The 14581-nt window shown below is 38.4% G+C and overlaps 1 protein-coding gene and 1 long non-coding RNA gene across 2 annotated transcripts in view; one reads left to right on the top strand and one right to left on the bottom strand.

Moving 5' to 3' along the window:
- Positions 1–9333, top strand: part of rims4 (regulating synaptic membrane exocytosis 4) — a 40073-nt gene extending 30740 nt beyond the window's left edge. The window contains exons 5-6 of the mRNA XM_027147152.2: positions 4793–4932; positions 7741–9333. Of these exons, the coding sequence (XP_027002953.1) occupies positions 4793–4932; positions 7741–7959 (359 nt within the window). The 3' untranslated portion in view covers positions 7960–9333. The remainder of the gene's footprint in view (positions 1–4792; positions 4933–7740) is intronic.
- A 3430-nt stretch (positions 9334–12763) lies between these two features.
- Positions 12764–13528, bottom strand: LOC125141278. Its single transcript, XR_007140658.1, has 2 exons — positions 13425–13528; positions 12764–13340 (listed from the first exon to the last, which is right to left on the bottom strand). It is a non-coding gene; the product is annotated as an uncharacterized LOC125141278 (long non-coding RNA).
- Between the last annotated feature and the right edge of the window lie 1053 nt (positions 13529–14581).

Below are 14581 nucleotides of genomic sequence, written 5' to 3' on the forward strand. Positions count from 1 at the left end.
GTGCCACCTCTTCATAATAAAGGTTTCTATAGGCACAATAACTTAAAGCAGGGAAATATAATTTCTTAATTAAATAAGCACATAACTAATTTCAACAGACATTGACTAATTTCAAGAACATAAGTCCCCCAGGTGGCCTAATGGCAGGATCCAGTGCTCTCATTGCCAAGGCCCTGGACAGGGCGCTAACCACGCCACTGAAGAGTTAAAACTCAATGTAGGACCCGACCCGAATAAAAATTGGTGGGTTGCGCAAGATGGGCATTCGGCATAAAATCCTGTGCCAAATCTAATATATGGACCATGTGATCTGCTGTGATGACCCCGAACAGGAAGCAGCCAAACGAAAAATAGAAATTAGAAGAACATAAAACATCAAACTAAACAATAACTGAGGGTTATATACCCTCTACCAAATCACAAGTGACTATGAACATCAAATTATTTCTCTAAACATTTCACTACGAATTGCTTAACTCAAAGGATATGGTAAGAAGTTCAAGCCACCTCAAGCAGCAGAACCAGCTCTGGACTTAACTACTGATGGCTTGTTCACATGTTTACCATTCTTTCCCAGCTTTCTATATCCAATTCAAATTTTTACTCTTCTCACCAGACCATCCGTGTCAAGAGACTCAACTTCTGCCAAGCACCACTCATTCCTGGGCACATAATCTGCTTTCTCCAAGACTATATCTCGAACCTACAGGTTCCTTCTTGGTGAAAGCCATCCCTGTCTGGTGGCAATATTAAACACATACTCCTATTAGACACCTACACCAACAACTCCAGTGCTGTCCAACCAAGTACTGGACCTAACGCTATCTTTTGCATCTATCATCATCTTAGCTTCAACAAAATTAGTACCTTAGTTACACTTTCTCTGCTGAACTTCTCCTCTAATAGCGATAAAACAGCACAGGTCATTAATAAAGGTATCCATGGACAGGTCATCCAACATCTAAATGTGGACCACTTTACAACAAAAACAGGTCAAATATAGTCCATACCTTTTGTATGTTCGTGCCCTTGCTTGGTGATAAATGGAACAAAACAACCCATTCCACAATAAGTGGATGGAGGCGATGGGTCTGTAAGCTTTGAGGGCAGTCTGTGAAGCTTACAACACTTTACACACTGGCGTACAAAGGAGGCTACATCTTCCGGACCTGATCTTGTTTAGTAAGGCCTTTACCCTGATGTCCAGTTTTCTCAGTTCAGTAATCAGGAGTTCCCTTTTGAGGGAACTCGATGCAGTGTCAGGGCTGATGCTATGGGAACACTTTGAGGAAGTGGTGTCTGAAGCTCTGTATGCAGATGCCAATTTAATGGCTCGGGAAGGACATGTGATGAAGTGATTATGCACCAGCGAGTCCATATAAGGGCATCTACGTCAGATTACTCCAGCTTCTTTGTCTTCAGGAAGTGCTCGGTGTATGTTGGTGTCTATTGTCTGTCTTGTTGTCTAAGACTAGGGCAAAAGAAGATATATAAAGATTAGGGTCTTTTCTTCTTTATCATGGAACGAGCAATCGACTGTACTCCAATGAGCGATTGCTTTTTGCAATCTCTGCTCTTGCTGGCTGCATTCCAGGCTGGAGTTCTGTGTCTGTCAAGGCAGCACGTGAGCTTCTGTCATGGAAGATGCAGGTTAAGTTAGTGGGAAAGAATGAGAAACAGGTAAGCCCTATTACTTGTCCTCTCTGCTGACTCTGATATCTTTCCTTCGACCCCAGGAGCTCACTTTGCGATTTCTCCTGACTTGAACGAAGATCTATCACGCTTTGTTGCTAAACTCAATCCGCGCTTGGTTGGCTGTACTTCTGACTTCTCGATCTTCAATTGGAAGGCGTGTATCAACGATTACTAAGAGAAGTGAATGCCTTTCCCATAAGATATTCAGTCTTGTTGGAGGTGACAAGATTGTCTACACTCAGGCTTACAGTCAAGCTTGATTTTCATCCGAATAAATATATTGCCGCTGTTAGGGAATCGATCTGCGATGGATTTTCTGAACTCTATTTGCAACAAGTGCGTGGAAGTGCTAAGCTTCATTTTCAATGTAACCCAATACACCCTGGAATCAGTCCAAAAATATGTGCAAGGTCCATCACTTTCTTTAACATATCATCCACTGAATCAGACAACACTGCCGCAGTTAACACTACCCCAGGGATTGTTGTAATCTTTATTGGGGCTACTCTGGATTTTGCCATGAGCAATGAACACGTTTTCCACTCTTCATTCTGAGGTAGGAACACTGGCCTTACCCATTTGCGCTCACTATTCATCAGGTCAGGGCCTGTGAGAAGATGGTCATTTAGACTGGTTCCTTTGTATTGTTTAGAGCAGTCTAAGACTATTTGATTTTTTTCTGGCTTCTTTGAGTGGTACACTCTGTGGTATAGGATGTACAATTTTTCTCCATTCTTTTCTTCATTGAGCACTCTTTCTGCATCACTGTCCTATTATTTCCTCCATGAAATGTACACAGTGTTGTTTATTCTCTTCATGCTTCTCCATTCTCCGTTCGAGATGCTAAACTCTCACAACTGCAAGAGGCTTATTGTCTGAAAGGTGAGGCCTCTGTTTAAAAGGAATTGGCATTTCCAAGTGCTGGTCCTTGTTCAATTTGATATTCTCTTCTAGTTTATTTGTAACACCACCCTTAAAGTCTTGAAGTCGGGAGATGTTTCCAGTGTCTTGCTGTCTCACTTGTGAAGATGTGTGCATAGTTCACAGGGATACATTCCTTTGTGTATGCAGGAGGAAGGACTGCCTTAGAATTAAAGCCTCTGATTCTGAGATGAGACACTCTTTCACTTGACATCAAGGTATCTTTTCCCACCTTAATAGTAAGCAAATATTAAATTAGATATTTCTAAGCCTTGACTTGACTTAGGTTCGACAAAGACAGTGCCACCTTGTGTGTCTAGTGCATAAAGTGTCTGAGAAACTGGGCCACCTTTGAGGACAAAGACACAGGAACATTCATGGAAGTATTAGCAGATGTATTTTCTGATTCTACACTCAAAGATGTCTTTCTTGATTGCATTCTCAGAGTTCTGAACTGGGGATGGCTTTACTCTTTTAATAAAACTGTCACCATGCAAACAGAGGGATGTCTTCCCTTGCATGTATTACAAATATACGTATCTGTGACGAGTTTCTGGGACTGTGACCGAGCTTTAGGCGTCCATAGCGCAACTTTGTGCCCTTGATTAAGTGTCTTGGTTCTTCAAGAGGCTTTGAAGTTTATTTAGAACAAGTGTAAATTTGATGTGCACCGTCTTGACAAAACAGGCAAGATTTAGTGACTTTAGTAATGGGTCTTGACACGTGAGCTTCAGTTGATATGAAGCTGGTGAAATCATGAAGGATTTGGAATTCTTGAGTCTCACTCAGTGCATTCAGGAAATCAGAGAAACCCATAAATCCAAGATTACTGAAGAAATCCTCCAGCATCCTTAGACTGAATCTTAGGCCAGTTTCTGAGTTTTTCTCTAAATGCTCTCTGTATCATAGGCTGTCCATAAAAATCTTGAAGCCTTTTCCTTGCATCCTTGTGGGCTTCTTCATCGGTTCTGTAAAAGATGCCTTCTAAAGCTCTAGACAGTCAGGACAAATGTCATACTTCTTCAGGCAATACAGCTTATGTGATGAGGAAGCATGTCTTTTATTGATGAGGGATTGGAATGATGCTTTCCACTCAGTAAAAAGAATGGTGTCGCCATTGATGGCTGTAGGCTTAAAGCTTGCTTCTTGATTATAGACTACCAGCCTTGCTATTACTGCTCTTATCTCCTTCTCTGGGTGCTGTCTTTCTAACTCATCCGTTTGAGCATCAAGATCTCTCTTTTGCCACTCTTCCGAAAGCTGTTTTTTTTCTTTAGTTTTCTTTCCTTCTGAAGCACTTCATATTATGCTTCCTTCGTTGCCAGCTTGGCTGCTGCCTCTACTCATTTAACCAGCGCCAATGGTCTCACTGAAGACTGACTTATAGGTATACTAGACCTAAGGCTGATCCAGAGGTCGAGGCTGTTGACATATACACAGAGTGGGCATAGTCACGAAAGAGCAGCTTACGAAGACTGTCATACTCTTGCACTGTCAAAGTTGCCATCAGTGTTGAAATCCCATCACAAGTAATTCTCATAATGTCCTTTGCTACAGCTTCACATTAATCAATCCATCATCTGGTCTTACTTTTTGGAGTCTTGAACCGCATCATATATGTTCATAAACATATTCCTTTCCTTCTCCAAATTGTATATAAGTATTACAAGGTCACTCAAATGTCTGATTTCAGCTGCTCTTTCAGCTGCCTTACAAGCCTTTTCTGAGCCTTTTGGGCCTCCTCATCTTGATAGACAAGCATTTTTTCTGTTGGGATCTGTTTGTGAACAGAACGACATAGCTCCTCTCCATTTGCTCCTTCATGAAGGACTTCCATCTGCAGAGTCTCACAACTGTATATCAATCTTGTTAAGCAGTGTTGACATCAGTGTCTTAATTGAATAATGAAAGCTCTTACTGTACTATCCTAGTTCAGTTAAAGGTATTTGACTCCTCTGATGTTCATCTGATGTCACTTTGCATTTATTTTTCTCCTTTGACTACACAATACCACACCACATCATGTGCCTGAAAAACTTGTGCCTCTTTCAAAAATCTTTTTTTTTATTTTTATTTTTTTATTTCACCCATCCTTTTGCAGTTCTGCCCCACAGTTTGTATACCTATGCTCTAAATGCTTGTGTAACTCACACTTACAGTTATTTGATCTTTTTAGCGGCATACATAAAGGTGTATCTTCTGGAAAATGGTGTATGCATAGCCAAAAAGAAGACGAAGTCTGTACGGAAGTCACTGGATCCTCTTTACAACCAGGTCCTTGTATTCTCTGAGAGACCACAGGGAAAGGTTGTGCAGGTAACAATATAAAAATGAGTGTGACATTATAGTAGATTTTATAATAGATTTTACAATGAAAAGTGTATATGAAACTGAGATTAAACCACATAATTAAAAAAAAATAGAATAATGCATTAAGTGAGTTATAACTATTGTTTTACTTTACGTTTACCATAGCATTCAGTAGCCATGATAATAGTGGTCATTAATGTTGTCTATTTCTGAGAACTAAAAATAAGAAACACTTTTTTTTTCAAGATCCTCAATGAAAAAATTAACAATTCTTTATAGTTTCCCCAGTGTATAATTTCAGTGGAAATGCAATAAACATTATGAACTTGAAGTGAGTGCACTGATTAAAAAAGAGCCTGTCACAATGCAGCACTGCAAATAAACTTCAAATAAAAAAGGGTGTTCAAAACAGTCAAATATTGTCACAAGCAGCTTATTGGATCTGACCACATATAGCAAAGATTGCCCCAGTTACTTCTTGTTGCCAAGTAACAATGAGCAATAAATATTACAAATAACATTATTTCATAAGGAAACTTTTATTTAAGTGTATGAAATGATGCCGATAGCAGTTTTGGTTGATCATATTTATGTAACACATTCAAAATAGAGTTACAGATTTGTAAAACAGTTCAGATCAGCAAGTTGTTTCTTGAGAAACAGCAATTTGAACTTAGGTCTGCCCCACTGTTGATACCCATACACAAAACTTTGCAAACCTCCTCATAACAATGGACTGAACATACCTTTTATGTTTCATGTGTATAGGGTTTTCAGCAACTGGTAAACACCTTGAACCATGCTACACAATACCAAGTTAGCAACAGATCTTGAATTTTCAGTGATATGCTGACAGAGCATTTGCCACATAGCACCAAACCTCCTGGTGTGATGTTTGATTACAGACTCAATATTGCAATTCACCACAGGGCTCTGCAGATTACTGTGGTAGAAAATACCTCAACAATAAGTTTGGTGACAATAGGTTGAAATGCATGTTCTTCCATTCTTCATTCTTCCAAATTTACAGTGGTGTGAACAAGTTTTGGCCCCCTTCCTGATTTTTATTTAAAAAATTGCATGTTGTGTTTACTTGTGTTATCTTTGACTAATATTTAAATTTGTTTGATGACCTGAAACATTAAAGTGTGACAAACATGCGAAATAAAAAATCAGGAAGGGGTAAACACTTTTTCACACCACTGTATATGACAAGTATAAGACATTTGATGGACATTATTATTATTATTATTATTATTATTATTATTATTATTATTATTATTATTATTAATAATAATAATAATAATAATAATAATAATAATAATAATAATCTTATGTGAATGGAAAAACACATGCTGACAGCATAAAAACTGGCAGAGTTTGCTTGAAAATTAATGTAACATGAATTTCTATACATGTTTTTTATATTTCCCAGACACGATTCAGTTTAATTTGTAAACCTTTTATATCTAGGAGAAATATATTTAGCTTTTTCCCCCATGAACAGTGCTTACAATCCATTACTGGCTTGTTAACCAGAGGTTCAGACTAACTCTACAGTAGAGTATGTACAGTGTCTCACAGAAGTGAGTACACCCCTCACATTTTTGTAAATATTTTATTATATATTTTCATTTGCTACAATGTAAAGTAGTGAGTGTACAGCTTGTATAACAGTGTAAATTTGCTGTCCCCTCAAAATAACTCAACACACAGCCATTAATGTCTAAACTGCTGGCCATGAAAGTGAGTACACCCCTAAATAAAAATTTGCCATGAGGTGCCATGTTGAACTTCTAGTGACCAGTATGAGAGAGTGAGAGTGATAACACCAAATTTAACACACCTGCTCCCCATTCACACCTGAGACCTTGTAACATTAATGAGTCACATGACACCAGAAAGAGAAAATGGCTAATTGGGGTTAATTTAGATATTTTACTGTGTAAAACTAAGGTGTGTATTCACTTTGTAGGGGGCATGGTGACTTAGTGGTTAGCACATTTGCCTCACACCACCAGGGTTAGGGTTCGATTTCCGCCTCTGCCTTGTGTGTGGGGAGTTTGCATGTCCCCGTTCCTCGGGGGTTTCCTCCGGGTACTCCGGTTTCCTCCCCCAGTCCAAAGACATGCATGGTAGGTTGATTGGCATCTCTGGAAAATTGTCCGTATTGCGTGAGTGAATGAGAGTGTGTGCCCTGTGATGGGTTGGCACTCCATCCAGGGTGTATCCTGCTTTGATGCCCGATGACGCCTGAGATAGGCACAGGCTCCCCGTGACCTGAGTTCGGATAAGCGGTAGAAAATGAGTGAGTGAGAGAGAGTATATTCACTTTTGTGGCTAGTGGTTTAGACATTAATGGCTGTGTGTTGAGTTATTTTGAGGGGACAGCACATTTACACTGTTATACAAGCTGTACACTCACTATATTGTAGCAAAGTGTCATTTCTTCAGTGTTGTCACATGAAAAGATGTAATAAAATATTTACAAAGATGTGAGGGCTGTACTCACTTGTGTGAGATACTGTATAAAGGCAATTGCATGTTAATCCTGTCTGCACCTAATAAAGAAGTCAAAAGTCGTGCCACTGGACCATTTCTTTAAATAAAACAAAGGTACTTAATTTTTTATTATTATTTCTGCAGAGAATCTTCAAAATGCACAGAAAAATATCTCAATACAGTCGCAATATAGTAAAAAGAATAATAGTTTATGTGAGGATGAATATTTTATGGAGGCATTGTATAAATGAAGTGCTATATGAATAACTGATATTTGAAAACACTCAACATGAACATTACTGTCCTTCACAGATCATTGTTTGGGGAAACTATGGCCGAATGGATCGTAAGTGCTTCATGGGTGTGGCCCGTATTTTATTGGAGGAATTGGATTTGACAAGCATGGTAATTGGCTGGTACAAGCTTTTCCCCACTTCCTCTATGGTGGACCCCACTATGACACCACTCATTCGCCACTCATCACAGCTCTCACTGGAGAGCACAGTTGGACCGTGCTGTGAACGCTCATAAGACAGAGCGCAAAGTTTTGTTTTCCTTGTAAGGGCTCTCAAGGCCCTTGACCTTAGAGGGCTGCTTGTGCATGACTGTAGCAGCCATCTGGGGCCTACCAGAATGCTCTAGAATTACCCAGAAATTTTAGAAAGTAATCATGCCTGTAGAAGTGTTCTTTTTTATTGCACTTGGCAGACCAAAAATGTAACAAAGGACTAACTGGCAGTGGAATCATAATTCACAATAATTTAATTGGATTTACTTTATCTGCTCTTCATCAGGGATGTCCCTATCTTACTGAACATGAGTATGGCATTGTTTGAGAGGATATACATGATTTGTCTTGGCTTATTCATTGTTATTAAATGTTAAAATGTTGCATTTTTTGTTTTGCAATACACAGCAATATGCCACTAATAATGTTTATCAGTTTGTGTATAAAAAGCAGTACAGAAGAAATTAGTGGATACTAATATATGCCACAGAAATAATGCTTTAGAATTATATGGATTAGATAAAAAATATTTGTTATTGGTACTTGGCTCACTCATTCACTTGCTTTTTCCCTTCTTGTTTTAACTGTACTTTTCCTTTAAACAAACATCTTTACCTGTATGTCATAACATTGCTCATATCAGAGGCTAACTGATTTATCTGATCAAGTGCACACAGGATTTAAAATGGTCATAACTTTAGTTATTATTGTTACCAATAATTCTATATATTCTAGTTGATGATTTCTTGGGATGCTGAGAATTGTCACAAGGAAAAAAAATCATAGTTTCATTCTAGGTGTAAGAGCTAAAAAAAAATTAGAATACCAGAAAAAAATGTTCCTGGGACAAGTGTAAGTAAATATGTTCTGGTATAGGCATGCACTTTATGTGGATTTCTTTTACATAACTGTTTGTCAAGTGTGAGTGGGCCAAATAACATTATTATTATTATTATTATTATTATTATTATTATTATTATTATTTGAAACCTTTAAATATTGCAAATACAGAACTTTTGGTAGCAATGTTATAGCATTATGTAGTAGCATATGCATAAAAGGATTTCTGGCTTACCAGGATGTAAGATCTAGAGCAAATCATTTTAAAAACAAATCTCAGTACTAGCTGAGTATGTAGCAGCTGACCTATATAAATTAAACATGAATATTTTATTGCATTGCATTAGTTTTTTCATTATTTGCAAAGGAAATTATTCACAGTGGTAAAATATATTATTGAATAGAGAAAAGTAAAACAAATAAAGAAGGTTCAATACATAAAAAGAACTTGGATTAATCAAGTTAAATTAAATGACTAGTTTTAATTTTTTGGTTTGTATACATACATACATACATACATACATACATACATACATACATACATACATACATACATACATACATACATACATAAAAACACACAACACACACGTGTGTGTATATACAAATCAGATTCCAAAAAAGTTGGGACACTGTACACATTTTGTAGAAAAACTGAATGAATTGATGTGGAAGTTTCAAATATCAATTTTTTATTCAGAATACAACATAGATGACAAATCAAATGTTTAAACTGAGAAAATGTATCATTTTAAGGGAAAAATAAGTGGCATCAACACATCTCAAAAAAGTTGGGATAAGGCCATGTTTTCCACTGTGTGGCATCCCCTCTTCTTTTTATAACAGTCTGCAAATATCTGCTGACTGAGGAGACAAGTTGCTCAAGTTTAGGAATATGAATGTTGTCTAATACAGGCTTCTAGTTGCTCAACTGTCTTAGGTCTTCTTTGTTGCGTCTACCTCTTTATGATGCGCCAAATGTTCTATGGGTGAAAGATCTGGACTGCAGGCTGGCCATTTCAGTACCCAGATCTTTCTTCTACGCAGCCATGATGTTGTAATTGATGCAGTATGTGGTCTGGCATTGTCATGTTGGAAAATGCAAGGTCTTCCCTGAAAGAGAATACATCTGGATGGGAGCATATGTTGTTCTAGAACTTGGATATACCTTTCAGAATTGATGGTGCCTTTCCAGATGTGTAAGCTGCCCATGCCACGTGCACTCATGCAACCCAATACCATCAGAGATGCAGGCTTCTGAACTGAGCGCTGATAACAACTTGTCCTCTTTAGTCCGGATGACATGGCGTTCCAGTTTTCCAAAAAGAATTAGTCTGACCACAGAACAGATTTCCACTTTGCCAAAGTCCATTTTAAATGAGACTTGACCCAGAGAAAACGGCTGCGCTTCTGGATCTTGTTTAGATATGGCTTCTTTTTTGACCTATAGAGTTTTAGCCAGCAACGGTGAATGACACGGTGGAATGTGTTCATCTACAAAGTATTCATGAGCCCATGTTGTGATTTCCATTACAGTAGCATTCCTGTATGTGATGCAGTGCCGTCTAAAGGGCTTGAAGATCACGGGCATCCAGTAGGGTTTTCCGGCCTTGACCCTTACGCACAGAGATTGTTCCAGATTCTCTAAATCTTTTTATGATATTAGACTGTACAGTAGATGATAACTTCAAACTCTTTACAATTCCTGAGAAACTCCTTTCTGATATTGCTCCATTATTTTTCGCCGCAGCATTGGGGGAATTGGTGATCCTCTGCCCATCTTGACTTCTGCGAGACACTGCCACTCTGAGAGGCTCTTTTCATACCCACTCATGTTGCCAATTGATCTAATAATCTGCAAATTGGTCCTCCAGCTGTTCCTTATATGTACATTTAACTTTTCAGGCCTCTTATTGCTACCTGTCCCAACCTTTTTGGAATGTGTAGCTCTCATGAAATCTAAAATGAGCCAATATTTGCCATGACATTTCAAATTGTCTCACTTTCAACATTTGATATGTTATCTATATTCTATTGTGAATAAAATATAAGTTTATGAGATTTGTAAATTATTGCATTCCTTTTCTATCTGTACAGTGTCCTTTTTTGGAATTGGGTTTGGATATATATGGGAAATAAATATTCAACACATTTATTTATTAAACACAGCTCCATTACAGCAATTCACAGGAAATTTCAATGCAATTCTCAAGAAATCTACACAGATTGGTCACACAGTATAGATAAAAAAAAGTCCACTTATCCATGTTAAAATGGAAGGTTTTATGATGTGAAAAATTAAATTAAGATCCGGTTAGAATCACAATGCCTAAAATGCCTAAAATAATGAAAACTAAAAAGGTAAAACATAAACTGTTTGCATATGTGTGCACAACCTTTTATAAATGGAGATCTAACTGTGGTGAGGAACCAATAACACTTAATATTATCTTCAAAAATAATTTTCATATAGATGCCATCATCATTGAAATTATTGTGATAAAATAAATTAATTAAATATCAACTTTTACTGCGATTCCCTCCTCCACATTGTGTGTGTGGAGTTTGCATGTTCTCCCTATGCCTAGGGGGTTTCCTCTGGGTACTCCGGTTTCCTCCCCCGGTGCAAAGACATGCATGGTAGTTTGATTGGCATCTCTGGAAAATTGTCCGTAGTGTGTGAGTGAATGAGAGGGTGTGTGCCCTGCGATGGGTTGGCACTCCGTCCAGGGTGTATCCTGCCTTGATGCCCAATGACGCCTGAGATAGGCACAGGCTGCCCGTGACCCGAGAACTTCGGATAAGCAGTAGAAAATGAACGAATGAATGAATGAATGAATGAATGCATGCATGTCCCATGGAACACCATAAAGGACATCATCAAGAACTGGACATCCCTCTGCAATTTATAAATACTAGGCTGCAAAGAAACCTACAAAATCATTAAAGGAGCTGCAGGAATATCTGATAAGTACTGAATACACTCTGCATTTGAAAACAATCTCTTAAATACTTTCCATGTCTGGGCTATGGGTATTAGCTTAGCTTGATATAAGCCCTTGATTGTGAAAAACACCAACACCAGATCAACTAATTCACCTAAACTAAGTAAATGAGACCAATTACCAAAGGTATCTTTGGTGCAAAAAAACACATTATTAAAATGCTAAAGTAATAACAATTTTTTTTACATCAGTAAAACCAGCCAAGAAACTTTTAGACTTTTTTTTATTTAATATATTTTTTAAATATTTTTTATATTTTTATCATTTACATACACACACACACACACACACACACACACACACACACACACACACACGAAAATATCTCGGGTGCACTTTCAGGCCACTGAACAACACTGAACCTATTGTCAGGTTTCTTTATCAAATTAAAGATTCAAAATGTTTCGAATTCAATATTTGTTTCACAAACATCACAAAACGCAATTTAACATGGGTGTGTAAACCTTTTATATCCACAGTAGGAAAAGGAGAAATACATATTTGGTTTTTCCTTAGAAAAAGTGTTTAAATTACATGTTCAATTTCTGGCTTTTTAATCAGAGCATTATGTATAAATGCAGTTGCATGTTGATCCTCTTTGCACCTAAAAAAGTAGTCAATATTAGTACCACAGACCTGTAGCTGTGTGTAGCTGATGGGTTCTTAAAAAGGTTGGATGCTGTTCCCTCTTCTGTGGAGTTGACTCTGCCAATTCAGTTTATGCATGGTGCCAATGGTGGCCAGAGCCCAAAAGAACAAAGTAGCATCACAGACCTTATGGGACTTACAGCATTATCCTTACTTAACAGCAGTCCCTTTCATTGCCTTGTACATGTGTAATGAAAATAAAGGTTAATGTAATCTAATCTTAGTTTTTCTGACTGCAGATATAGAAAATGATTCCATTTGAGTTATCAGCTCAGACTAGTCAGGCAAGATCACATTCCATTTTCAGTCAAGCACATGCACACATACTCCCAACACTGGAAAATAAACTTTCCATCTTTATAGCACATATACACTATACACTATACTCCCCTCCTTTTTGTCCCTCAGGACAAACTTTATAAACAAAATTTTAACAGAATTTCTTAAGACACTTGAATACAAAACATCAAACATCATCTTTCCCTTGAGCTTTGCAATGACATCTTCATTATCTAAAAATTAAACATTGGATATACTGGATTTTTTTTTTTTCGAGGGATAGGCCCCTCTGGTTTGAGCATAGGAAGAGAAAAGCACAACTTAAATTACTCAAAGAATTAATTATCAAAACCATCCCTATAAGGTTACGCTACAAAACTAAACTAAGGACATGTTGCTGTTTTTGTGAGGGACAGGCCTCAGTCGATGGCTGAAGAAAATAAATCCAATTTATCCACCATCATTTGTCAATCCCAATGCATAGTCAGTTTGTGTTTGGTCAGGGGGAAGTCCATGTCTCGAAATTGTTCTCTCCACTCTTCAAATGTATCCTCTCTTTTCTCCTTAGAAGAGGTGTGCTCTTATCTTCTCTTGGTGGAATAGGTTTACACATGCTGCACTGCTTGGAATGTCTGCAAAGCAAGCAAAGGAGTGATTTCTTTTCAAATTTGACCTCTTAATTTAGGATGTCTCTCGGGTGATTCATGGTTCACTACCTTCACTTTTCTTGATGTATATCAGTGCCCAGAGTGCAGGCACCGCCCTTTCACTCTTGTCCCACCTCACTGTAATGATAGACACACTGATGACCGAGGTAAGTAAAACAGAATGGATATTTATTGAAGTAGATGAACATATAGTGGAATTGGTGATGAAACAAAGAACTGAATCATTGCAACACACACACACACGGAAAGTTACAGGAAGTTAGAGTAATAGTAAATCCTTATCTTGAAGTAGTAGATCTTGGAGCAAATACAGATGATCAGGAGATGATGAAGATGAGAAGGAAGTAGATCGCTGTAGAACAAATGGAGGATTCTGGAAAGGAATAATTGCAGGGAAACCTAGTTAGTACAAACGAGATCAGACAATGAGTGAGTGAATGAGAGTGGCTTATATAGTGTGTGGTAATTTGTGAATGAGGAACAGGTGGTGCTGATTAGTACTCTGGTGAGTGAGAGAAGGACATGGTGGCTCCGTGACAGTACCCCTCACGGTCCGTTCCCGAGGTCCGGGGACCACGAGAGCGTTGAGGTGTACGGCTTCTGGGTCGAGGTGCAGGCCTGTCTGGATGAGATTCATGGAACTCCTGGAGAAGATTGGGGTCTAGAATATTAGCCGGGGTACCCGTGAGCATTCATCAGGTCCATATCCCTCCCAATCGATGAGATATTGCATAATCCCACCTCAATGTCTGGAATCCAAGATTTGATTTACAGTATAAATCCCGATGTCCTCTTCAGGGATGGGGTGAGGGGGTCACTTCTTCAGCAGTAGTCCTTGGGGAGAGGGAAGAGAGACAGGTGAGTAATAAGGTTTGAACTGAGATACATGAAATACAGGGTGAATCCGATAAGTGCTTGGGAGTTTGAGTTTAAATGCCACCGGATTGATCTCCTTTATTATTTCAAAGGGTCCGATGTACCAGGGACTCAGCTTTTTGCAGGGGAGCCGGATGTTCCTTGTGGACAGCCATACCTTCTGACCTACTTGGTAGGATGGAGTGGACAAACGATGAGTGTCTGCTGCCCTCTTGTGTCTTCCAATGGCCCCCTGCAAATGATGGTGAGCTGAGTTCCATACCCTCTCGCAGAAAGAGTAATCGACTGACGGGAAATCCGAAGGATCATCCGAACAGGGAAAGAAAGGT

This window comes from Tachysurus fulvidraco, chromosome 5 (assembly GCF_022655615.1).
Source record: "Tachysurus fulvidraco isolate hzauxx_2018 chromosome 5, HZAU_PFXX_2.0, whole genome shotgun sequence".
Taxonomy (NCBI): domain Eukaryota; kingdom Metazoa; phylum Chordata; class Actinopteri; order Siluriformes; family Bagridae; genus Tachysurus; species Tachysurus fulvidraco.